Raw genomic sequence first — 26,095 nt, 5'->3', positions numbered from 1 at the left:
CGCCAGCATCCTCTTCCTTAACGCACCCCCCTACGCCAGCATCCTCTTCCTTAACGCACCCCCCTACGCCTGCAATTCCCCTTCTCTCCCGGAGCAAAAGAGAGGGAGACAGAGCAACGGAGTGACATCAGCAGGAGAGAGAGTTTCATTTGAATACTGCACTGTTGTTTTGATGTAGTCTGCAGCGATGCCACGGCTATTTATTTCTGGTTCCCAGTTTGTCACCCCAATCTGTCTCTCTCTCTCTCTCTCTCTCTGTCTCTCTCTCTCTTTCTCTTTACATCCTTTCTTTTCCTCCCATCCCTTTTGCTTTTCTGTGTCTGCTTGGATCATATCCGTACCATCGCCAGCAGGCAGAGCAGGAGCAGGAGAGGAGCCAGGCACAGCATATGAATAAGGGCCCCTGAGAAACCCATCATAGTAAGATTCGGTCAAGTGGGGATTAATCAAATGAGCACATAAATTAACACTTTTCTTAATGAGGACTCCTGTCGTTATCGGCGTCCATCGGAATTAGGTTGGCTTTATCTGCGGGAGTGGGGTACTATTAATCTCCAACCGTCATCATTATTCCACGTTTTTTCTTTTAATCAGATGGGGCTCGTAGAAAAACAAGTTGTCAAACTCTGCAAACCACTTCTAGGAGTCTACATGAGGAGGATCTGAATTGCATACATGATGGATTTTTTAAACGACACCAGAAGAAAGAAATAGAAACCACGTTTCATCGCCGGGCAGATTGACGCCCCACTTTGTTTGATTTTTTCAAGACCAATTTCAAGAGACTACAGTATAATTGCCCCAATACTAATTGTTGTCAGAAATGTATCTCCACTAGGTAACAGCCCACAGTGTCTTTATTGCAAACTATTTCAAATCCTTTCATCCTCATTGGAACAATTATTTTCATTAGTACGAATCAATGAAGACGGAACAGAAAAAAAAGTGCCATTTAAACAACAGGAAAACAAGCCTCTGAATCCAGAAACACACATTAAAAAGAGAACCTGAGAAGTAAACAAACAACAACAAAAAAAGCACTGAAAAACCAGACAGCACAGCAGGATAGCTTTAACTGTCCGATGTGTTTAAGGGCCAGAGAGGGAGCGGCCATTTTCTTTACCTTATCAGGTGGAAGGTAATCCCGGATTGATCACCAGTAATAAAGTCTTATTATGACTGACATGGCACTCTGGGATGCTAAATGACAGACGGAATGGCTGAAGAGCACAGCCCCGAGCAGCTAGCAGTAGACCTGCTGGAAACCTCCAATAGATACAGGCTTTAACCTCAGCTCAGCAAGACTTAAGGCCAACTGAAAAGAGAGGAGGAAGAGTGGATTGGATTGGGATGGAGGGATGGATGAAGAGGCAACAAACAAATAATGCCCTCTCCTATCAGTCCCCGAAGGTCGGAAAGATGTGGAGGAGGTGATAGCTAATAGCTATGTATTTTTTACCTTTGACATGGCTATGTAAGACAAGCAATGGTTTTTGGTTGTAGACCAAGGCTTTTCTGCCTCAAGTCTTCAATGGAACAGGGACACAAGGTCCGGTTCCCTTATTGTGTGCTGTACAGTACTGCCATATGGTTAGAGTCACAGAGGCTGCAGGTCTAGCATGATAGGTTGTTTTACATGACCATCCATGTTTCAATAAAAATGTCTCCATTCACAACCAGCCATTCAAAAACAAGGCTTTTCAAATAAATATTGTTCAGTATAAAGGCAACTTTTAACCACAAGCTGTTAGGTCAAGTACTTCCGTGTAAGAACCTGTTTGTACCAAGTAGTACACTATGTTGAGCACCAGTGCTCAAGGATCAAAGGTTAAAAGTTGCCTTTCAGCTCGCTCTTTCATTTAGACTGGCTTACTTTCTCCGCTTTCTCTCTCTCCCTACCTCTCTCTCTCCCTCTATCTCTCCCTCTTTCTCCCTCTCTCTTTTGCTCTCTCTCTTTCTCCGCTTTCTCTCTCTCTACCTCTCTCTCTCTTCCCCCCTCTCTCTCTTCCCCCCTCTCTCTCTCTTCCCCCCTCTCTCTCTCTCTGTCTCTCACCATCTTTCACGCTCTCTCTCTCTCAATTCAATTGGATTTATTAGCATGGGAAACATATCTTTACATTGCTAAAGCAAGTGAAATAGATAAAAAAAACTAAAGATAAATAAACAGTCACAAATGAACAGTAAACATTACACTCACAAGTTTCAAAGGAAGAGACACGTTCATCAAATGTCATATTATAGCTATGTTCTGTGTTATAATGATGTGCAAATAGTTAGAACTCTCTCTCTCTCAACTGTCCTTATTCTCTCTTGTCACGATCATCGTAACTTTGAAGAGAGGACCAAGGCGCAGCGTGATATGAATACATCTTCTTTAATGAAGACAAACACTTACAAACGAACAAAAACAACAAACGTGAAGCTAATCAAACTACGTGGACACATGCAACATAGACATAGACAATTACCCACAAAAGCCTACTGCCTATGGCTGCCTTAAATATGGCTCCCAATCAGAGACAATGAATGACAGCTGTCTCTGATTGAGAACCATTCAGGCAACCATAGACCTACCTAGACACCTACACTCAACACAAACCCATACACTCCACCAAAACCCCCTATACCATACAACCACCCCAGACGAGACAACTATACACACACATCCCCCCTGTCACACCCTGACCTAACCAAACTATTACAGAAAACAAAGATAACTAAGGCCAGGGCGTGACATCTCTTCAAAACCATTGCATCTCTGCCCTCAGGTAAACACCTGCAATAGAGGTGAGGTGTGATATGTGATGGTTTGCAATGTGTTTGTGTTTTATATGACATTGACCCAACAAAGGGTATGTTTAATTCTAATTCTCTTTCTCTCCCGCTCTCTCCAGGCTCGGAGATGGTGGAGGCCCAGTGTCAGAGGTTCGAGGTGAGGAGTCCTGACGGGGAGCGGGTGCTCTTCTCTGCTGATGAGAAGGAGATCAGCATCGGCACTGAGAAACTGAGGGTGACAGGTAACGCACATACGCATGCATGCCTGCAGGCACACACACACACACACACACACACACACACGGAGGGCAGCAGGTAGCCTCTAGGGCGACAGGTAGCCTAGTGATTACAATGTTTGGCCAGTAACCGAAAATTCAATAGTTTGAATCCCCGATCTGACAAGGTGATCAATCTGTTGATGTGCCCTTGAGCGAAGCACTTTGCCCTAATTGCTGGCTGTTGAGGCAGACCCTGGCTGGGACCTCACTCTGAGGGGAGTTGTGATATCCAAAAAACACATTTCAAATTCACACATAAGTGCTACTACACACTTATACATGTTTGAACTAGGACAAATATAAGCACCCCCCAAATGATTGTTATTAAAGACCCAGTGCAGTCCTGTGTTTTATATATATGTTGTACATATATGTTGTACACATGTTGTACCTATCTGCCAATAACAGCTCATTTTCAGATTTCCCCTCCCCACTTAGACCACTCCCAGACAATCCTAGCTAAATTCTTGCTTGAGAAATTGCTCTTTGCAAATAACCTATTTTTTTTTGTTTATTTTTGACAATTTTAATTCAATCGTTACCCACAGATAATGTATATATAGAGTAGGCTGCCCATGCATAAACGGAGAACCAAGTACTAGTCATCTTTTCAAGGAAATTAAATCAAAGATGATTAGACTATAGTTTACTACAATGCCTGTAAATCATGATTGATAACGGAGAGAAGTGCAGGGCGCTCAACCAACGTGAGAGGAGGTACAATCCAAACCTTCGATCGTCGTTTAAAAGGAAAAAGAGCAAGTCGCGCATGGGCTACCGTACCACGGTGAGCGAGCATTGAGCCTTTTCATTACCCATGTCTCTGCCTGCAAATCATCCTCCCAAAGGATAAGCTAGATCATATATGCAAAACATAGCTCAAGAGAAAGTCTCCTCTCTCATCATTCCTGCTGCTTCAAGTTCAGTAGCCATACGTGCAAGATCAGGTACGCGTGTGGTCTCAATTAAATAGAGTAGGCTATAGTCTATACATGGGCGGAGAAACACATGGCAGTTATCTTTCCAAGGAAATGTGCTTCCTAAATAGGATTAGGCTATAGCTTACTAAATTTGGTTACAAATAAATATTGATCGCCCATATTTGTCTCGGTCTGAAAATCGTCCCACTCCTAAAAGGTAGGCTATAAAATGTAGCTCAAGAGATAGTGCAAGTCCCTCCGAATCTGCTCTCTTCAAACTACTTCTAGACTATTTGTTGATGTAGCAGAGCAATACCGATAGCCTAATATAATGGGCCATGTGAGAATCTCTGGTAATTTAACCTATTTCTTAGGTTATTTTTGAGCATTTTGATATTGCCTATAGGGAGCAAAATTGTTGAGTCCATGCCTGGCAAGTGAGCTGTGTCACATACGCCTAAATAATCTTGCGGGACTGAGGTTTGGTTTGAAGCAGTTGTAGGTACAGTTGTATGTTAAATGCGGGTCAGTTGGGAGGCTTTACCCAGTCTAAAAGGCTCCATTCACAGATCAGTGCTCCTATAGCAACCAGATAGATTGTGATGGTGCTAAGGGCCTGTGTGCAGCAATGCACAGCGACTGCTAGTGAGTGGGTTGAGCAGAACTCAGACAGTTGTTGTGTGTGGCCTACATGCAGACATCAGTTTAGATAGAGAGACAGGGACTGAGAGAGAGGGATAGAAGAGAAAATTAAGAGAGAGAGGGAGGGGAAAAAAGGAAAGAGAGAGAAAAATGGGAGAGAGAGGGAGAAGTAGAGAGAGAGAAGGAAAGATTAAGAGAGAAAAATCACATGCCTAGCTCTGTTTGCTTTCCTGGCGCGGTGGTCTCTCTCGGTAAACGAGGCGGCGGGGAGGTCAAGTGGAAGCAGTCGGGGGTTGCGGCGAACAGACACCCCTCCTCCATCCTCCTCCTTTTTCCCCTCTGTAATTGGAAAGATCTGTCCATTACAAAGCCAGGAAAGAAAGAAAGGGGGGGGGGAAATGAGAGTGAGAGATGGAGGGAGGGAGGTAAAGTGGCGGAGGTCTGCAAGGTGATGGATGTTGTCTTTCGTCGCTCACGTCCGGAGAATGAAAGGAAGGAGGGAGGGTTGGAGGAAGGTGGGAGGGATGGAGGGAAGATGGACAGAGGAGGCCAGTGAACAGGAGGTAATAGGGGTCAGGCATGAGCAGACGAAAGACACTCGACGTGGGGGAAGGCTGCGGATGGAAATCGTCAGAATCTCAACTCGACTAGCACTGCCTGGCCACTGGGGAAAACTGATGTTTCTGTATGTGCTCCATGCTAGAACATCTCTCATCTCTCATACTATCTCTGTTTAGTGTGGGGAGATATGATGTCATTGCCATCTGTTCTAAAATGGGCTACTTAGACTGATGTTATTTTTGGATACATGTTTCTATTCTATTTTCTATTATTATCTGCATTGTTGGGAAAGAGCTCTCAAGTTAAGAATTTCACTGTACTGTTTTACACCCGTTGTATCCTGGGCACGTGGCGAATAAAGTTTGAAACCTGAAACTTCCAACATACACTGAGTGGACAAAACATTAGGAACATTATTGATGTCACTTGTTCAATCCACTTCTATCAGTGTAGATGTAGGGGAGGAGATGGTTAAAAAAATATTTCTTTAGCCTTGAGAGAATTGAGACATGGATTGTGTATGTGTGCCATTCAGAGGGTGACAAAATATTTAAGTGCCTTTGAACGGGTTATTGTAGTAGGAGAACAGCAATGCTGCTGGGTTTCTTTATGCTCAACAGTTTCCTGTGTGTATCAATAATGGTCCACCACCTAAATGACATCCAGCCAACTTGACACAACGGTGTGAAGCATTGGAGTCCATGTGGAACGCTTTCGACACCTTGTAGAGTCCATAACCCCGACGAATTGAGGCTGTTCTGAGGGCTTTAAGGCAACTCAATATTAAGAAGGTGTTCATAATGGTTTGTCTACTCAGTGTATATACGTCTGTACCTTTCTCACATCACACATTTGAGACGTGGTGTCAGTATCACACACACGAATATTGTAATATCACAGGACTTCTCATCATCAGTGTCATTTTACACAGGACTGGCTAATCAGGACCTTAGCTGGCTTGAATTACATTATATACAGTACCAGTCAAAAGTTTAGACACACCTACTCATTCAATAGTTTCTTCCACCCTTTGTCTTGATGACAGCTTTGGACAATCTTGGCATTCTCTCAACCAGCTTCACCTGGAATGCTTTTCCAACAGTCTTGAAGGAGTTCCCACATATGCTAAGCACTTGTTGGCTGCTTTTCCTTCACTCTGCGGTCCAACTCATCCCATCTCAATTTGGTTGAGGTCAGGTGATTGTGGAGGCCAGGTCATCTGATGTAGCACTCCATCACTCTCCTTCTTGGTAAAATAGCCCTTACACAGCCTGAAGGTGTGTTGGGTCATTGTCATGTTGAAAAACAAATGAGAGTCCCACTAAGCGCAAACCAGATGGGATGGCGTATCGCTGTAGAATGCTGTGGCAGCCATGCTGATAAAGTGTGCCTTGAATTCTAAATAAATCACAGACAGTGTCACCAGCAAAGCACCCCCACACCATCACACCACCTGCTCCATGCTTCACGGTGGGAACCACACATGCAGAGGTAATCCGTTCATATACTCTGCGTCACAAAGACACTGCGGTGGGAACCAAAAATCTGAAATTTGAACTCATCAGACCAAAGGACAGATTTCCACCGGTCTAATGTCCATTGATCGTGCCCAAGCAAGTCTCTTCTTCATATTGATGTCCTTTTAGTAGTGGTTTCTTTGCAGCAATTTGACCATGAAGGCCTGATTCATGCAGTCTCCTCTGAACAGTTGATGTTGAGATGTGTCTGTTACTTGAACTCTGTGAAGCATTTATTTGGGTAGTTAACTCTAATGAACGTATCCTCTGCAGCAGAGGTAACTCTGGGTCTTCCTTTCCTGTGGCGGTCCTCATGACAGCCAGTTTCATCATAGCGCTTGATGGGTTTTGCGACTGCACTTGAAGAAACTTTAAAAGTTCTTGAAATGTTACGCATTGACTGACCTTCATGTCTTAAAGTAATGATGGATTGTAATTTTTCTTTGCTTATTTGAGCTGTTGGACTTATATGGACTTAGCCCTATTTGGTAAAAGACCATCTTCTGTATACCACCCGTACCTTGTCACTACACAACTGATTGGCTCAAACGCATTAAGAAGGAAAGAAATTCCACAAATTAACTTTTAAGAAAGCACACCTGTTAATTGAAATGCATTCCATGTGACTACCTTATGAAGCTCATTGAGAGATTGCAAAGAGTGTGCAAAGCTGCCATCAAGTCAAAGGGTGGCTACTTTGAAGAATATTAAATATAAAATATATATCCTTCACTCATGCTGCCAAACACACCCTTGTAAATCTGACTATCCTACCGGTCCTTGACTTCGGCGATGTCATTTACAAAATAGCCTCCAACACTCTACTCAGCAAATTGGATGCAGTCTATCACAGTGCCATCCGTTTTATCACCAAAGCCCCATATACTACCCACCACTGCGACCTGTTTGCTATCGTTGGCTGGCCCTTGCTTCATATTCGTCGCCAAACCCACTGGCTCCAGGTCATCTATAAGTCTTTGCTAGGTAACGCCCCACCTTATCTCAGCTCACTGGTCACCATAGCAGCACCCACCCGTAGCACGCGCTCCAGCAGGTATATTTCACTGGTCATCCCCAAAGCCAATTCCTCCTTTGGCCGCCTTTCCTTCCAGTTCTCTGCTGCCAATGACTGGAACGAATTGCAAAAATCACTGAAGCTGGAGACTCATATCTCCCTCTCTAACTTTAAGCACCAGCTGTCAGAGCAGCTCACAGATCACTGCACCTGTACATAGCCCATCTGTAAATAGCCCATTCAACGACCTCCTCCCCATACTGTTATTTGATTTTGTTCCTTTGTACCCTAGTATCTCTACTTGCACATTCATCATTGCACATCTATCACTCCAGTGTTTAATTGCTAAATTGTAATTATTTTGCCACTATGGCCTATTTATTGCCTTACCTCCCTTAACTTAACTCATTTGCACACATTGTGAACCAGGATGTGGGCAGGTTTCTGCGGTCCTATCGCCGCCCACATATATATTGTCCTTCTATTGTCTTTCTATTGTACTTGTACTGTCCTTATATTGTCCTACTATTGTCTTTCTATTGTACTACTAGTGTCATATTGTCCTACTATTGTCTTTCTATTGTACTACTAGTGTCATATTGTCCTACTATTGTCTTTCTATTGTACTACTAGTGTCATATTGTCCTACTATTGTCTTTCTATTGTACTACTAGTGTCATATTGTCCTTCTATTGTCTTTCTATTGTACTACTAGTGTCATATTGTCCTACTATTGTCTTTCTATTGTACTACTAGTGTCATATTGTCCTACTATTGTCTTTCTATTGTACTACTAGTGTCATATTGTCCTTCTATTGTCTTTCTATTGTACTACTAGTGTCATATTGTCCTTCTATTGTCTTTCTATTGTCCTTCTATTGTACTACTAGTGTCCTATTGTCCTTCTATTGTACTACTAGTGTCCTATTGTCCTTCTATTGTACTACTAGTGTCATATTGTCCTTCTATTGTCCTTCTATGGCTTAAATTGTACTGCTATTGTCCTGCTATTGACCTCATATTGTCTTTCTATTGTCTTTCTATTGTCCTCATGTTGTCTTTCTGTTGTCTTTCTCAGGGAACGAAGGCGTCGTCTTCGGACATTCAGTGGAGACATCCCACATCAGAGCAGAACCTTTCCAGGATCTCAAGTAAGCATTCTGGGATCACACACACACACGCACGCACGCACGCACGCACGCACGCACGCACACACACACACACACACACACACACACACACACACACACACACACACACACACACACAGATGGCTGGACAAACACACACACACACACACAAACCCATCGGCCTTGGCGGCGTGGTCATCCTGATGTGAGCGTACAGTAGAGACTGTAGTGCAGTTATACAGCTCTTTAAGAGGGCAGTACTGGCCAGGATGCTCCTCCATACACTGTCCAGTCATATACATTAAACCCAGGTAAGGATCAGATCAGATGCTTTATACAGGGTCAGCTAGTGACCAAGGACACACTGCATCGACCCTCTCAGTCAATGGCTGATGGATAGAATGAACCAGGGTCTGTATTCATAAAGCGTCTCAGCCACAGGAGGTTGGTGGCACTTTAATTGGGGAGGATGGGCTCGTGGTGATGACCGGAGCAGAATAAGTGAAATGGTATCAAACACATCAAACACATAGTTTGATACCATTCCATTCACTCCGTTCCAGACATTATTATGAGCCGTCCTCCCCTCAGCAGCCTCCTCTGGTCTCAGAGTAGAGTTGCTAGGATCAGTTTTGTCTTTCAGATCGTCATGAATAACATTACATGGAGAAGGGGGGCCTGATCCTAGATCAGTACTAGAATCAGCAATCCCCATTTCCATGTAATCGCTACGATCTAAAAGGATCCAGGATCAGATATCTTTATTTGATATCTCTTATCTGTTTTGTTATTGTATAGAAGGCAAAACGGATCCTGTAAAGGCATATACAGTGTTTACCCTACTGTTGTACAGGTGGGCTTGCCTAAAAAGAGTTTGGTTTCTATTGTTTTCAACTGACAATGTTGATGCCAGAGGGCCTGGATGTTGCCTTGGGGGTGTCTCGCCTCACGCCGCCGTCTGGGTACAGACTTCAATAACACGTGAACATGTCATTCTCCTCTTAATTCAATACAGCTGTGTACTCTTATTGTGAATCCATTCAACACAGTTTGATGGCAGAGGTATTTGATCGCTGGTCTCTCATCAGCCAATCAAATCTCACCGATTTACATACCTCTCGCCTCATTGGCCGACAGCCACATTGACTGCCGGCCATAACACTTACATCCTCTTTATTGAACAGTCAAGCAGCTCCGTATCAGTGTCTGTATTGTACGTCATAGCAATAATCCTTTAAAACGATAGCCTAACGGCCCTGCGGGCTAGCTAGCATAGCGGTAAGTACATGTGTGGATTGGCAGAGAGACTGACAGACAGGCAGACAGGCTAGCGTAGCGTTAGCATACAGCGCAGTATGTAAATGTGTGGATTAACAGGGAGACTGACAGACAGGCTAGCATAGCGGTAGCGTTAGCATACAGCGCAGTATATAAATGTGTGGATTAGCGGAGAGAGAGCGAGAGAGCGAGAGAGAGAGAGAGAGAGAGACAGACGGGTATGATGGAGAGCTAATGGGCAGCTTCCAGTCACCTATGAACTGATTTTATGCAAATGTGGCAGGCTCATTTGTATATTGTCAGGGCAGATTAAGTTCTGGGGAGAGAAAGGGACTGATGGGCATGGATTGGACTGGAGGAGTGGAGGGAAGGAGGGACTGATGTAGGGAGAGGGAGAGAGAAAGGGGGAAAGAGAAGGGGAGATAGAGAGGGAGGGGAAAGAGAGGGAGGGAAAGAGAGGGAGGGAGTGATAAAGATAGAGGGGAGGGAGGGAGGGGTGTGTTTTATGTATCATATTGTTATACCTTCTCTAGGTGCATCCCAAATGGCACCCTATTCCCTACATAGTGCACTACTTGCTATAGGGAATAGGATGCTTTTGGGGCTCTTCCTCTGTCTGTAATATAGGTGTTGGTTGGGAAGTCTCTTTTGAATTTCTCCTGATTTCTCTCCGTCTAAAACCACAATACACCAGGTAGTTGCCACACACACACACACACACACACACACACACACACACACACACACACACACACACACACACACACACACACACACACACACACACACACACACACACACACACACACACACACACACACACACACACACACACACACACACACACACACACACACACACACACACACACATACACACTGCTTGACACATATGAATAATTTCAGAGTGGCACTTTCATCTCATCCCTTACCTCTGAGTGAACTGAAATGCGAGGCATTTTTGACTGACCAGCCGTGGCCTTTCTCTCCGCTCTGCGTCGGGGGTTAATTCGCTATTACACGCTTTACATATTTCACTCCCTCGTCTCTCACTCATTAATTGTTCGGCAGAATGGAAACATAGAAATGAATCAAGTTCATATCCCTACCTTTTTATAGTTGTTTAATATAAGTGTGTTCATTAGGACTTCTACTTAACAGGCGATCGAGGTGAATCACTGCTAATTAGCTGGATCAGGGTTTCTTTCTCTATTTTTGGATTTGGTATCCCTTTTTACTTTTCTTTTTTTGATCAAATCCGCTTTTTGGCCGAGGTCGTTTGTCCCCACCTTCTTTCTTTCTCTTCCCCCTTTCTCTATAAAAGTCCCCCGGTTTTGCAGTTAAAGTAAATGAAACATGTAATGACTTGATGGAGTCTATTTGAGGCTAATGATGTATGTTATGGTGTAACCCTCTAAAATACAAATGAACATAGAATACATCCCAAATGGCACCCTACTCCCTATTAATTGCACTACTTTTGACCAGAGTCCTACGGGCTCTAGAGTCCTAGTAATGCACTAATGGGAATAGTGTGTCATTTGGGAAGCAGACAAGCCTACGCAGCAGGATAGACACGCCAATAGTTATAGAGACTCTTTTAGAAGTTTGGACACAATTTGCTTGACAGGGACCCCAGGAAAACTGGGATAAAGTCCTCTCCTTTTGATTAACCCCAGACCCTGTTCCTAGAATGCCCTGTTGAAACTTCTGCATATTGGTCCCACCTAACCCCAAATTCTTTCTCCTACATCACATATTAACTACTAAAAAGTAGTGTAAGTGTGGTTTGTGTCTATTGTCCTCTGTGGTTTGTGTCTATTGTCCTCTGTGGTTTGTGTCTATTGTCCTCTGTGGTTTGAGAGAGAGAGACAGTTAAAGAAGAGAGACCGTAGAGAGACAGAAGGTAAAAGAGAGACCGTAGAGAGACAGACAGTAAAAGAAGAGAGAGAGAGAGACCGTAGAGAGACATACGGTTAAAGAAGAGAGACCGTAGAGAGACAGAAGGTAAAAGAAGAGAGACCGTAGAGACAGACAGTAAAAGAAGAGAGACCGTAGAGAGACAGACGGTAAAAGAAGAGAGAGAGAGAGACCGTAGAGAGACAGACGGTTAAAGAAGAGAGACCGTAGAGACAGACGGTAAAAGAAGAGAGAGAGAGAGAGAGAGAGACCGTAGAGAGACAGACGGTTAAAAAAGAGATAGAGAGAGAGACCGTAGAGAGACAGACGGTAAAAGAAGAGAGAGAGAGAGACCGTAGAGAGACAGACGGTAAAAGAAGAGAGCGAGAGACCGTAGAGAGACAGACGGTTAAAGAAGAGAGACCGTAGAGACAGACGGTAAAAGAAGAGAGAGAGAGAGAGAGACCGTAGAGAGACAGAAGGTAAAAGAAGAGAGCGAGAGAGAGACCGTAGAGAGACAGACGGTAAAAGAAGAGAGAGAGAGAGACCGTAGAGAGACAGAAGGTAAAAGAAGAGAGCGAGAGACCGTAGAGAGACAGACGGTTAAAGAAGAGAGACCGTAGAGACAGACGGTAAAAGAAGAGAGAGAGAGAGAGAGACCGTAGAGAGACAGAAGGTAAAAGAAGAGAGCGAGAGACCGTAGAGAGACAGACGGTAAAAGAAGAGAGAGAGACAGTAGAGAGACAGACGGTTAAAGAAGAGAGACCGTAGAGAGACAGACGGTTAAAGAAGAGAATTCGTAGAGAGACAGAAGGTAAAAGAAGAGAGACCGTAGAGACAAAGGGTAAAAGAAGAGAGCGAGAGAGAGAGACCGTAGAGAGACAGAAGGTAAAAGAGAGCGAGAGAGAGACAGTAAAAGAGAGCGAGAGAGAGAGAGACAAGATAAAAGAAGAGAGAGAGACAGTAGAGACAGAAGGTAAAAGAAGAGATAGAGAGAGAGACAGTAGAGAGACAGACGGTAAAATAAGAGAGAGAGAAACATTAGAGAGACAGACGGTAAAAGAAGAGAGAGAGAGAGAGAGAGAGACAGCAGAGAGACAGACGGTAAAATAAGAGAGAGAGAAACATTAGAGAGACAGACGGTAAAAGAAGAGAAAGAGAGACAGTAGAGAGACAGACGGTTAAAGAAGTGAGAGAGAGAGAGACAGACGGTTAAAGAAGTGAGAGAGAGAGAGACAGACGGTTAAAGAAGAGAGAGAGAGACCGTAGAGAGACAGAAGGTAAAAGAAGAGAGAGAGAGACCGTAGAGAGACAGACGGTTAAAGAAGAGAGACCGTAGAGAGACAGACGGTTAAAGAAGAGAGAGAGAGAGAGTAGAGAGACAGAAGGTAAAAGAAGAGAGAGAGAGACCGTAGAGAGACAGAAGGTAAAAGAAGAGAGAGAGAGACAGTAGAGAGACAGACGGTTAAAGAAGAGAGAGTAGAGAGACCGAAGGTAAAAGAAGAGAGAGAGCGACAGCAGAGAGACAGACGGTTAAAGAAGAGAGAGAGCGACAGCAGAGAGACAGACGGTTAAAGAAGAGAGAGAGCGACCGTAGAGAGACAGAAGGTAAAAGAAGAGAGAGAGAGACCGTAGAGAGACAGAAGGTAAAAGAAGAGAGAGAGAGACAGTAGAGAGACAGACGGTAAAAGAAGAGAGAGTAGAGAGACAGAAGGTAAAAGAAGAGAGAGAGCGACAGCAGAGAGACAGACGGTTAAAGAAGAGAGAGAGCGACAGCAGAGAGACAGAAGGTAAAAGAAGAGAGAGAGAGACAGTAGAGAGACAGACGGTTAAAGAAGAGAGAGAGAGACCGTAGAGAGACAGACGGTTAAAGAAGTGAGAGAGAGAGAGAGAGAGAGTAGGGAGTCAGGAGTTTGATCAAAGAGAACAAAATCTGAAACAAGAGTCAGAAGACAGAGAGTGCGTGTCATCAGCAATCAGCTAATTCCACTAGCTAAAACTGGCTCCATAATCAGATGAGCATTGATCAAGCTGTTGGAAGTCGACACGGCCCAAATGACACCCTTTTCCCTACATAGTGCACTAGTTTTGACCAGAGCTCTATGGGCCCTGTTTAAAAGTTGTGCACTATATAAGGAATAAGGTCCATTTGGGACGAAGCCAAAGAGTTCACAGAGGTCCAGACTCAATTAAAGCCTCATCCAAAGAACTACAGAGGAACAGGTCCAGTCGATATCCTCCTCGTCCCTCTCTGTACCCCCTTACAACTCTACCACCCTACCCCCGGTCAAAGGGGAACCCCTTCGAGACTCCAACCCCACTCAGAGTCAAGGGCATCGGGAGAGATCTCCCCCACATATCCCCCTTCCCTCCAAAGCCACAGTGCAGTACAGTGATGCTCCTGAAGCAAAGTTTTAAGTTGGCTCTTTGGGAAAGTTTCTGTGAAGTGAACTTGGCTCTTTGGGAAAGTTTCTGTGAAGTGAACTTGGCTATTTGGGAACGTTTCTCTGAAGTGAACTTGTCTCTTTATGAAGTTTGACTGAAAGTAGGGAAAAGTTTTATGGAGGTTTAGCTCGAAACGGAAGCTGGTTCTGTGAGAAGCTTGACGATTCGCTTCACTTTTGTGGCCCATTTTAATAATAATGTCCATCGGATCAGGTGGGTTGGAAGTGAATGAAAATCCTTGGCTAAGGTCAACGCAGCAGGCGCTGTATTTCTTTAGTATGTGGGCTATGTACAGGAACAACCATCTGGGTCTTTTATGACAAAAACCAAAGCGCCTTTTATTCATTATCAGGCAGATTAACCGGGACATTGAGCAACAAGGACGTTCTCCACCATCCTCTTCCATCAACCATTAATTAGTTGCACTGAAAGAGGCATTACAGGCATAGGAAAAGGCCTGAACAGAGTTGGGTTATGGAAAGAATTTGGTGTGTGTGTGTGTAAATAATTTGGTGTGTGTGTGTACGTGTATGTGTGTACCAGCCTCTGTATATAGCCGTGTGTCTGTCAGTCATTGTCAACCCACCCAGAGGTTATGCTGCTCTGTGGCCTGGTTGCTGATATGTTAGTTTTGCAGCAGGCTGGACACCCAGGTCTCTTATAGCAGATGGAGAGCCGGGTGCGAGCCTCTCGCTCATCTCAGATTGGTTCGGTTGGATCAGCAAACAGCCCAGACAATAGACTAAGAATGCATACGTCATCACAACAGGATTCCGTCAACACTACACACAGCTTTGCATTCCTACTCCCTAGTAGTAACTGTCCAGTGAAAATCTAACTTTGAAAGTTCATATTCTGTTATACCTAAATAATGTTGTTGACTCGTCATAGTTGCTCTCGCCGTAACCTGCGCGTCGCTGATTTTTACATATTGATATGAGGAGCACAGCACCGCGACAGGAGTTCCACCGGTTGGATTTCTTCACTTTGACATCCGCTTGTGCCAAACCTGACAAGCTTGACAATTCTGCGTTGTTAGTTCAACTGCCTTCCTTCTGACCGGAGGCCTTACTTACTCCCCATAATGCAACACACTTGTGGGGTATAGAGTTCCCTTTTCACTCCTCTTATCTAGCTTTAACCCAGCCTTAGTTGAACGAGTGGTGATTTCGGCGTAATCAGCGGAATTCCCTACTAACGGGCCCTTTGGTACGCTCCATATCGTGGATGGACGTTGGGGTACAGTTGTACTTCAATGGTTCCCTTGACCCAGCCTGTACTACTTGGAGCTACCCGCGTTTGAGGCAGTGTACGGCGGCCAGGAGCAAAAACTCCCTATTAGTCGAGCCCAATGGAGAAACCCTGGGAGGACCAGGCTGCTCGGAGTGGCCCTTCCTCTGAGGCTGTGCTGAGTCAAGATGAGAAGATTTCACCAGTGGAACCCAACCCACTGGCGGCACCTTTTTTCGGTTGTCAGGAAGTGCATCCTGTATGACTTAGCTCAAGTCGGGACCTGCTTCCCTTTAGTATCTTATTCTCCTTCGCTCTCTCTCCCAGTGCCGACTGCTCGCCCGATGCTGAACTCTAGGCCAAAGGCCGTCAGTATATCCAGTGAGTACAGTATCACCCGTCTACTGATCACGGTCGCAAGTCTCGCGCACCGCGACCTCATAGGCCCAGTGTCCTCAGCAGATCGAAGTTTGAGGTAGGCCATTTTCCACGGGCTCCCATCGGAAAACCGTAGACCAGGACTCTGCAGAGTCAGAACTGCTCAGCAATGAGTGGGGCAATCGGTAAGTACTTATCCACCTTTTCCGCTCTACCCCTCTCCAGGGTATCCTCATTCCTCTCATATCTCACCGTGACATCCGCAACCACTCCCAGCTTACCTCTCACGAACAGCAAGTTGGGGATCCGCAGACCCCCCTCCTTCGTTTTCACTCTCAGCTCTTTGGTGACTATCCACCCCACTTTCGCTGCTTCCTCGGCGAGTTGGTCACAAATGAGGTTGTGCCTTCTCAGCCTGGCTGCCTTCCCTGCTGGACATTACCCTAGTATGTGTGATATTGTTTCCAACTTGTGGTCACCTTCTGCATACGGCTTCCACTTTGTTTCGCCCGCGAGCCAATGTCTCCCTTGTAGGATATACGTTTGCCCTCAGTTTAAGCGCAGCTACATAGTGTCGCTGTTTTAATCGCACCGCTGCTGGATCTGCAAGCCAGCTGTTGCTGATCTTGTCTTGGTGGAACATGCCAGTTCCATTTCCTTGGCTTGGCAGCACCGCCCAATCCTCAAATCCTTTCGACCTCCAGTTAGAGGGATTCTTGCACAGCTGCTTGTGCTTTTTTGGCTCCACCTCTGCTCCCTTTGTGCTTGAGCCATCTTCCCCGACTGGCATCATAGCATCTAGGCTTTCTCCCAGTTTCGGAGTTTGATCCGGGACTCCCCCTGCCCGTATCCACAGTTTTGAAAATTCCTCCTGTGGCATTGTATATTCCGTTACCTCCCTTGTCAGTGGGTCTGACGACACTGACAGGTTAAATAACCTTCGCGCCTGGATTGCTGGTATCATTTTTGCCAACTTCACAATGCCTAAGTCGCCGTCTTTGTTCCTAGCATAGATCAGGCCGTCACAGGTTGACGGAGGTAGGTGCAGCCACTTTTTCACTGCTGTTTTAACTAACCCATCTAGGTTTGTTAGTTCGACTGTCCCGATGTCCCCGTGGTTTACCGTATATATCACTCGGGGGACTGCATATGCGTTTAGTATGCTTACTTTTTGCTGGGTTGTAGTGGCGCTTGATTGATTTGTCCTCTCAAACTTGGCTTTGAAATCCCCAGCCAGGGGTTCATGCCCAGATATTTTTCTGATTTATCTGGGTCAATCAGGTGTAGCTTTTCCCCTTCGATTGTCCATGCCTGACAGTTATTGACGGTGAATGCTACACCCCCCGCATCTCACCATGAACCCATGGCACTTTTTTGGCCAGAAAGTTCCAATATTTTGATGTAATGTTGCATGCCCGCCCAAAGAGCTGCTCATAAGCACCAAGTCATCTTGCAAATGCTAGGGTAGTCACCTTACTCCCCCAAACCTGTAGCCCTCTCCCATGCTCTTGAGCTTGTGAATCAGAGGGTCTACCGCAATGTTGAAGAGAAGGGGGGACATTGGGTCTCCCTGTTTCACTCCCACTTTCATTTGGATTGGCGGTGAGGTTCCTTCCTTCACCTTTATTCTCGTGCTCCTCCTCGTAGGAGTCCTTGATTAGTCTGATTATATGGCTGTCCAGTCCCCTCTCCTTCAGGACATGGATTAAGTGTTCATGTGCCACTGAGTCAAATGCCTTGGCAAAGTCTATGAATACCACTGCTAGAGCCCTTCTCTCTTTCTTGCTCTGATGTAATACATAATTTAGGACCATCAGTCCAATAAAACCCCTTTGCCTGGGGTTTTCGTCCTATAGTTGTATTTGTGGCCAAAGCATACATTAGAAGAACAACTCCCACTTAAAAAACACTTTAAAAAAGCTCAGCTGGCCAATCAGCTGTTTACTTGTCATGGATATTTTTAATGACCTGTATATGTCCACACCATTCTGTTGTTGACCCCAACGCCCACACAATTCAAACATACAAAAGCTGATTTTTAACATACTTAACTTTTGGGAAGGAAAACTATTTAACTCATATTGTAATTAATTATAAGTCATGTTTCATGGACATCTGGAAACACTGGACAGTTACTTTAAGGTGTTGATGTGGAGAGAGGAAACTGATCCCATATCTGTATCTGCAGCCAACTTCCACCTAGCGCTAGCTCATCAGAGGGCCTTCTTACTGTACAAGAACTCCTCTTCTGGAAAGTGGAATTTATAGACAGTGTGGGAGGTTTTAGCTGAGTGAAGCAGACTGTCTGTGTTCTAAAATGGTCCGTTTGTATGTGTCCGGTCCACCCCAGATAAATGGGTTTACAGTACAGTGTGTAGCCAGCTGGGAGTTTCCCAGTCTCCTCAAGCATGTGTTGGAACAAGCTGCAGCTAATGCAGTGCAGTGTTTATCGTTCTCCATTTGATGTTTGGTTATACACTTCTTCAGGGGGAAATTGGAAATAAGTGAAATTAAAACAGTGCATTTGCATGTGTGTGTGTGTGTACATGTGTTTGTAGTTAATCTGTGTGTGTATCTGTGTATCAGTTTCTGTTTTCTTTCGTCTCAAACTGAAACAACCTCTGGCCATTTCTCCTAGTCTTACTCAAACTGAATTTTTTTCCCGCGGGCTCCGAAAACCTGATATTATCAAACTATCTCACCGCAGAAACACGCCTTCTGTTCTCTACGCGGCCACAACAGCTGCTGACACCCTCCAGACGTAACCGCGGCAACAGGCGTAGACTGTTTGGGGGCCCGCGTGGCCCCGGGCATATTGATGTCCGTCTGCCTTCCTGGTAAAAAAATCTAAATTATACTTATTGAGCCATCAGTAGCCTTCCAGGAGAGATGTAGTGACTGAGAGAAGCTCCGGCTTAGTCTAATCACCTGTCCTCTTCTTTTACTTCCAACCAAAACATCATTATCGTCTTCAGCCATTTTTCTTTTTTTTTAACACTCTGAAATGACTCACCAGCTGGGACTTTCAGGGGCTTTTGTTAGATTTACTGGCAACACCTGGATCTGCGAGTCGGATCTAAATGGATTGGCCACCTTCCAATTCTGATCTTGTTTCAGTAATTGGTATTTTGACCAATCAGATCAGCTCCTTTGCTCATAATTGTGCAAAAGGTCAGAATTGGGCTGCCTGTGAACGCAGTCATCGTCACCCTATAGTATAGTGTTGTTCTGTAACATGAGCTTTTGTATACAGAGAGTGAATCCTTACTAAAAAGGTAAAGCCAAACCAATGTTAAGTGGTGTTTCAGCCAAAACCTATATCACAGGCCTCAAATCAAATCACATTTTATTGGTCACATACACATGGTCAGCAGATGTTAATGGTCACATACACATGGTTAGCAGATGTTATTGGTCACATACACATGGTTAGCAAATGTTATTGGTCACATACACATGGTTAGCAGATGTTATTGGTCACATACACATGGTTAGCAGATGTTATTGGTCACATACACATGGTTAGCAGATGTTATTGGTCACATACACATGGTTAGCAGATGTTATTGGTCACATAGACATGGTTAGCAGATGTTATTGGTCACATACACATGGTTAGCAAATGTTATTGGTCACATAGACATGGTTAGCAGATGTTATTGGTCACATACACATGGTTAGCATATGTTATTGGTCACATACACATGGTTAGCAGATGTTATTGGTCACATATACATGGTTAGAAGATGTTATTGGTCACATAGACATGGTTAGCAGATGTTATTGGTCACATACACATGGTTAGCAAATGTTATTGGTCACATAGACATGGTTAGCAGATGTTATTGGTCACATACACATGGTTAACATATGTTATTGGTCACATACACATGGTTAGCAGATGTTATTGGTCACATACACATGGTTAGCAGATGTTATTGGTCACATAGACATGGTTAGCAGATGTTATTGGTCACATACACATGGTTAGAAAATGTTATTGGTCACATACACATGGTTAGCAGATGTTATTGGTCACATACACATGGTTAGAAAATGTTATTGGTCACATACACATGGTTAGCAAATGTTATTGGTCACATACACATGGTTAGCAGATGTTATTGGTCACATACACATGGTTAGCAAATGTTATTGGTCACAAACACATGGTTAGCAGATGTTATTGGTCACATAGACATGGTTGGCATATGTTATTGGTCACATACACATGGTTAGCAAATGTTATTGGTCACATACACATGGTTAGCAGATGTTATTGGTCACATAGACATGGTTAGCAGATGTTATTGGTCACATACACATGGTTAGCAAATGTTATTGGTCACATACACATGGTTAGCAGATGTTATTGGTCACATACACATGGTTAGCAGATGTTATTGGTCACATACACATGGTTAGCAGATGTTATTGGTCACATACACATGGTTAGCATATGTTATTGGTCACATACACATGGTTAGCAGATGTTATTGGTCACATACACATGGTTAGCAGATGTTATTGGTCACATACACATGGTTAGCAAATGTTATTGGTCACATAGACATGATTAGCAGATGTTATTGGTCACATACACATGGTTAGCATATGTTATTGGTCACATACACATGGTTAGCAGATGTTATTGGTCACATACACATGGTTAGCAGATGTTATTGGTCACATAGACATGGTTAGCAGATGTTATTGGTCACATACACATGGTTAGCAAATGTTATTGGTCACATACACATGGTTAGCAAATGTTATTGGTCACATACACATTGTTAACAAATGTTATTGGTCACATACACATTGTTAGCAGATGTTATTGGTCACATACACATGGTTAGCAAATGTTATTGGTCACAAACACATGGTTAGCAAATGGTATTGGTCACATAGACATGGTTAGCAGATGTTATTGGTCACATACACATGGTTAGCAGATGTTATTGGTCACATACACATGGTCAGCAGATGTTAATGTGAGTGTAATGAAATGCATCTACTTCTAGTTCCGACAGTGCAGTAATATCTAACAAGTCATCTAACAATTCAACAACAACTACCTAATACACACAAATGTGTATCAAGTTTGCAGACGACACTATAGTGGTAGGCTTGATTACCAACAACGACAAGACGGCCTACAGGGAGGAGGAGACGGCCCTCGGAGTGTGGTGTTAGGAAAATAACCTCACACTCAACGTCAACAAAACAAAAGAGATGATCGTGGACTTCAGGAAACAGCAGAGGGAGCACCCCCCTATCCCCATCGACGGGACATCAAAAAGTCCAGGACCCAATTGCACAGGGCGGGGTTGAGACCCAGGGCCTTAAACTTAATGATGAGCTTGGAGGGTACTATGGTGTTGAATGCGGAGCTGTAGCCAATGAACAGCATTCTTACATAGGTATTCCTCTTGTCCAGATTGGATAGGGCAGTGTGCAGTAGTGTTCATAGTGTTAGTAACTTCGGGCCCAAGTTATTGACTCAAATCCTAACTTCAGTTTCACGGGCACACACTGGCAAATCTCCAATTGCTACAGACCTCAAGTTATGGGCCCACTTCTAACTGAATGTCTGAGTTCTTCCTACCTTAGTTTTAATGCCATGCTATTGATAACTTTAGAAAGTGAAACAACAACTACAGATAGGAGGGGATACCAATCCAGCCTCACATAGCAGAATATCCACCCTAGAATATATATCCTAGATTATCCTTACCCTAAACCTACTGGCCCCAGTTATAATGCTTCACAGCGGTTTTAATACCTCCTGTTACCCCACCAACCACTTCAGCTGCAAGTGGAATAATGAATCCGACCTCACACAGCAGAATATCCACCCTATCCATCGTCTCCTATAGCGTATACACTCAGTCCAGAGGTGGGCTGCATGGGCCAGATTGACTGAGCGCCCCAGCAGCCTGAACCATTGATTTCTTGTGAAGCCTGCACTGATTTAGCTAGCGGCCTTTCTGACGTTATGTGTCGTTTCACTTCAACCTGGGACTGAGCCTGGGACTGAGCCTGGGACTGAGCCTGGGACTGAGCCTGGGACTGAGCCTGGGACTGAGCCTGGGACTGAGCCTGGGACTGAGCCTGGGACTGAGCCTGGGACTGAGCCTGGGACTGAGCCTGGGACTGAGCCTGGGACTGAGCCTGGGTCTGAGCCTGGGACTGAGCCTGGGACTGAGCCTGGGACTGAGCCTGGGACTGAGCCTGGGACTGAGCCTGGGACTGAGCCTGGGACTGAGCCTGGGTCTGAGCCTGTGACTGAGCCTGGGACTGAGCCTGGGACTGAGCCTGGGACTGAGCCTGGGTCTGAGCCTGGGACTGAGCCTGGGACTGAGCCTGGGACTGAGCCTGGGACTGAGCCTGGGACTGAGCCTGGGTCTGCAGGTGTTACTGCCACTGGGAGGAGGAGAGAGGCCTTGTGCTGTCTTCACAAATACCTTACATCTGACCCAGCATTTTATTTTTTGTGCTGAGTGAGAGAATGTAGTACGTTTCCCCTCCACCACGTGAGACCAGGGAAAGAGGCAATGACACTGTATGTGGAACAATATGTCACATTGTTACGGCTCCCTCATCATCTCTCTCTCTGTTTCTCTGTCTCTCTCACACATCTAGCACAGATAGAATAATGTGAGCAGCTAGCTCATATTACCCATTTTTTCTCTCTCTCTTTCGCTCTGTTTCTCCCTCCCCCATGTCTCTCTCTCTGTTGAAATGTCACATCACCTCAAAAGCGCCTGACGTTTCAGTCCCTCTCCAAGAACAGTCATCCTCTCCTTTCCTCCTTTCCTCTCCTTTCCTCTAATTTCCTCCTCTCCTTTCCCCCTTTCCTCCTTTCCTCCTTTCCTCTGTTCCTCTCTTTTCCTACTGTCCTCATTTTCTCCCTCTTTTATCTTTAAGGGAAGTGTTTTCATCAATACTTTTAGACTACCTGACAGGCATTTCAGGCAGACGAACAATGGTGTCTCTTCTCCTAGCAGGGGGCAGTATGAGTCAGCATATGGTCGCTCAGAGGGTTGGCATGCAGTAGTACAACAGATTCCCTCAAGCTTGGATAAAATGGGAGATAAAACCACATATAGATTATTTCTCAATTCATTTTTCTTTTACCCAATTCAAAAAGACTAGTATTTCCAGCTCATCAAATATGAAGCATATGTTTCTCCTGACCACTTGACTGACTGGATGTAATGGCTGTGCAGACTTTTGTTCAGGCCCTGCCCTAAAACACCTGGTTCCGCTAATTTCCGCTAGTTTTGGATCAGGTTTGTTAGTGCTAGGCAGGAACAAAAGCCTGCACACCTAGTAGCTGCAAACCTCTGGTCTAATGTGGGCCGGTTTACCGGACACTGATTAAACATATTCCTGAACTAAAAAGGAATAGAGAATCTCTAGGTTCAGAGAACAAAAGCCTAGCTGGTCTATGTTGAACGAGGTGTAGGGATGAAATATTCTGCTAATTTCCACAGAGATTTCTGGAAAACCTGGGAATTTTGGGAAAGTTACTGCAATTTTCCAACCCTAAAGGTGTCTAAGTCTGGCTGCTCACACATCAGCTTGTTGTTCTTACTCTCACCCTACTAGTTCCACTTCAATACATCTGTTTGTTTTCACCCCGGGACATGTTAGCCTCTCACAGCGGTCTGTGGTAGGCGACTTTTACTGGCACTCCGCTTTGAGCCACTCACACTCTCAGCAGGGAGCCCCAGTGAACCATGGGAAGTTAAAGAGCTGCTTGTGCCTTGTTCTGATTGTGTTGCTAGCCGTGTAAGAGCTGCTGTTCTCAGAGCGTAGCCTGGCGTTTCAGTTGCTGGTTTGTACTGGATTTGATTGGTACGGTGTCCATATTAGGACATAGTATGAGCAGTATGGAGTCCATATTAGGACAGCCAGATGAGGATGTTTTATGTAAATGTGACGAGAGACTGACTGGAAGCTTTTGTGTAATAAAATAGTATTTAACTACTGCTTTGAGGGTGTGTATACACTATTTATACAAAAGTATGTGGACACCCCTTCAAAGTAGCAGATTCGGCTATTTCAGCCAAGTCTGTTGCTGAAAGGTGTATAATTTCAGCTCACACCCATGCAATCTCCATAGACAAACATTGGCAGTAGAATGGCCTTACTGAAGAGCTCAGTGACTACTACTTTGAGGGTGTATATGTGTTGTCTCTCTCTCCCTCTCTCTGTTCTTCTCTCTCTCTCTTTCCGCAAACACGCAAAAAAGTTCTGACACACATCCGTCGGGTATGTCACGTCAGCGGCCCGGGCAGAAACGAAGGACGGACCCCAGTCTTTTCACTATTGATTAAATTATCACCGATGGGATGCATGGAGCCATGAAATTACATTTCCATGAAATTAAAAAAAAAAAAAATCCAGGGTCTCACTGCCATTTGCAATTTCCCGGGCTACATTTCACAGCCGCAGACGGGCAGGACGCGAATGTCTTTTTTTTGTGTCATTTTTTGACCCAACCTAAGGATTTGTCAGGGAATCCACTGCAGTTAGTAGTAGGTTATACTGGATGGATCATGGTTAGAAACAGGATCACGGTGCATTAGTTTGTAAATGTGAAGATGGAGAAGGCTTGGAACACCTTCAGGTGACCTCCCTGCTTCTCTTGCCTTGCGGGCACACACATACACAGTCTCACACATGCCTACACACTATTTTATACCTGACTGGCATTCGGTATTTAAGTGCTCTGAGTTTTACGAAATGCAACATTTACTTTTCAGTGATCAGAACCCCACCCCCCATGTACCCATATACTCCATTACCCATAGTTCCGAGTCATCCCCCATACCTGTTTCTCTGTGACAAGTGTTGTGAGTTTTCTAACTTTTACAACACAGTTGAAGGCTCTCATCTGTTCTTTTACTCTGAGAGATTCATGGAGCGAGTTTAGCACGGGATAGAACTACTCTTGGAGATGGGGACTTTAAAAAAGTAGTCACAAAAGTCACAGAGGCTTGAAAATGTCATTTTCCAACCATTTCTCATCGTTAAAGTCGGCTCACTCTTCCTGCCAGACGACACCTTTGTATCGCTCAGCGCGCTCTGACACTTTAAACAATTTATGTCGCCCCGACCGGCGACACAGAAGGGTGGTGTGGACGTTTTTTTTGACCGAAAAGGTCAAGGGTTCAGATCTGGAACAGTAACATGGCGATACGGCATCAGGGCCATTAAAGGAGAAAGGTCAAGGTGAATGTCAAGTTATATACGGCTGGAAAACATCTAACTTATATTGTGACTGAAACCTCCATGGAGAAAGTTTTTCTGACTATGTTTTCTGTCTATCACACCCTCCCTCACTACTTTACAATGTGTATGCACCAGAACTATTATTACATTACCTCCCCCTCCGTACCCCCCTGAGCTTTTAGAAGTTGTCAAATTAAGACGATAACTGTGTTGATGCATTCTCTCGTTGCCTATCTCTGTCATGTTATAAAACAAATATGTCCGCCGCATAAAACAAGCCTTGGCGGACGGCGTTTAAGGTCAAGGCGGATCTCCTCGCCGGCGAGAGGGAACGCGGCAACGCAGGAAGGCGGCTCCTGCATGATAATGAATTGGACCGATAAGACCTACAGTCTCTGACTCTGGAGTCTTTTCATATAAACAATCACCACCAAGGCCCTGGCTTTCTGGATGGAAACTTTTTACCTTTTTTTTTGTCTCCGAATCACCGGGCGGAACAGCAGCCGGAGCAGCAACAGAAAATCAATGACCTGATTGAATTCCTCTTTTAAAACGGCCGAAAGTACCAGAGCTATTCATAGATATTGTATGATATTCTGACTGTGCAAGAGAAAGAGGCTGTGAAGGTTTTTTTGCGGAGAAGTTGGAAGGAGGGATCGTTAAGTCAATATATTCATTTCTGTCAGGTGGTTAATTATCCGAGGCCTGTTTCACCAGCTAACCTGATGGACCAGTGGACCAGATGACCGCTCAGTCCACAGGGAGACTTCCCATCCAGGCTTCCG

At 44.7% G+C, this 26,095-nt stretch overlaps 1 protein-coding gene across 1 annotated transcript in view; it reads left to right on the top strand.

Moving 5' to 3' along the window:
• Positions 1 to 26,095, top strand: part of LOC139579327 (zeta-sarcoglycan) — a 373,687-nt gene that overhangs the window by 325,141 nt on the left and 22,451 nt on the right. Inside the window, exons 5-6 of the mRNA XM_071407889.1 lie at positions 2,895 to 3,017; positions 8,787 to 8,859. Of these exons, the coding sequence (XP_071263990.1) occupies positions 2,895 to 3,017; positions 8,787 to 8,859 (196 nt within the window). The remainder of the gene's footprint in view (positions 1 to 2,894; positions 3,018 to 8,786; positions 8,860 to 26,095) is intronic.

This window comes from Salvelinus alpinus, chromosome 6 (assembly GCF_045679555.1).
Source record: "Salvelinus alpinus chromosome 6, SLU_Salpinus.1, whole genome shotgun sequence".
In the NCBI taxonomy this organism is placed as follows: Eukaryota; Metazoa; Chordata; class Actinopteri; order Salmoniformes; family Salmonidae; genus Salvelinus; species Salvelinus alpinus.
Note: the sequence above shows the minus strand (reverse complement) of the source record. Positions and strands in the feature narration are given on the sequence as shown.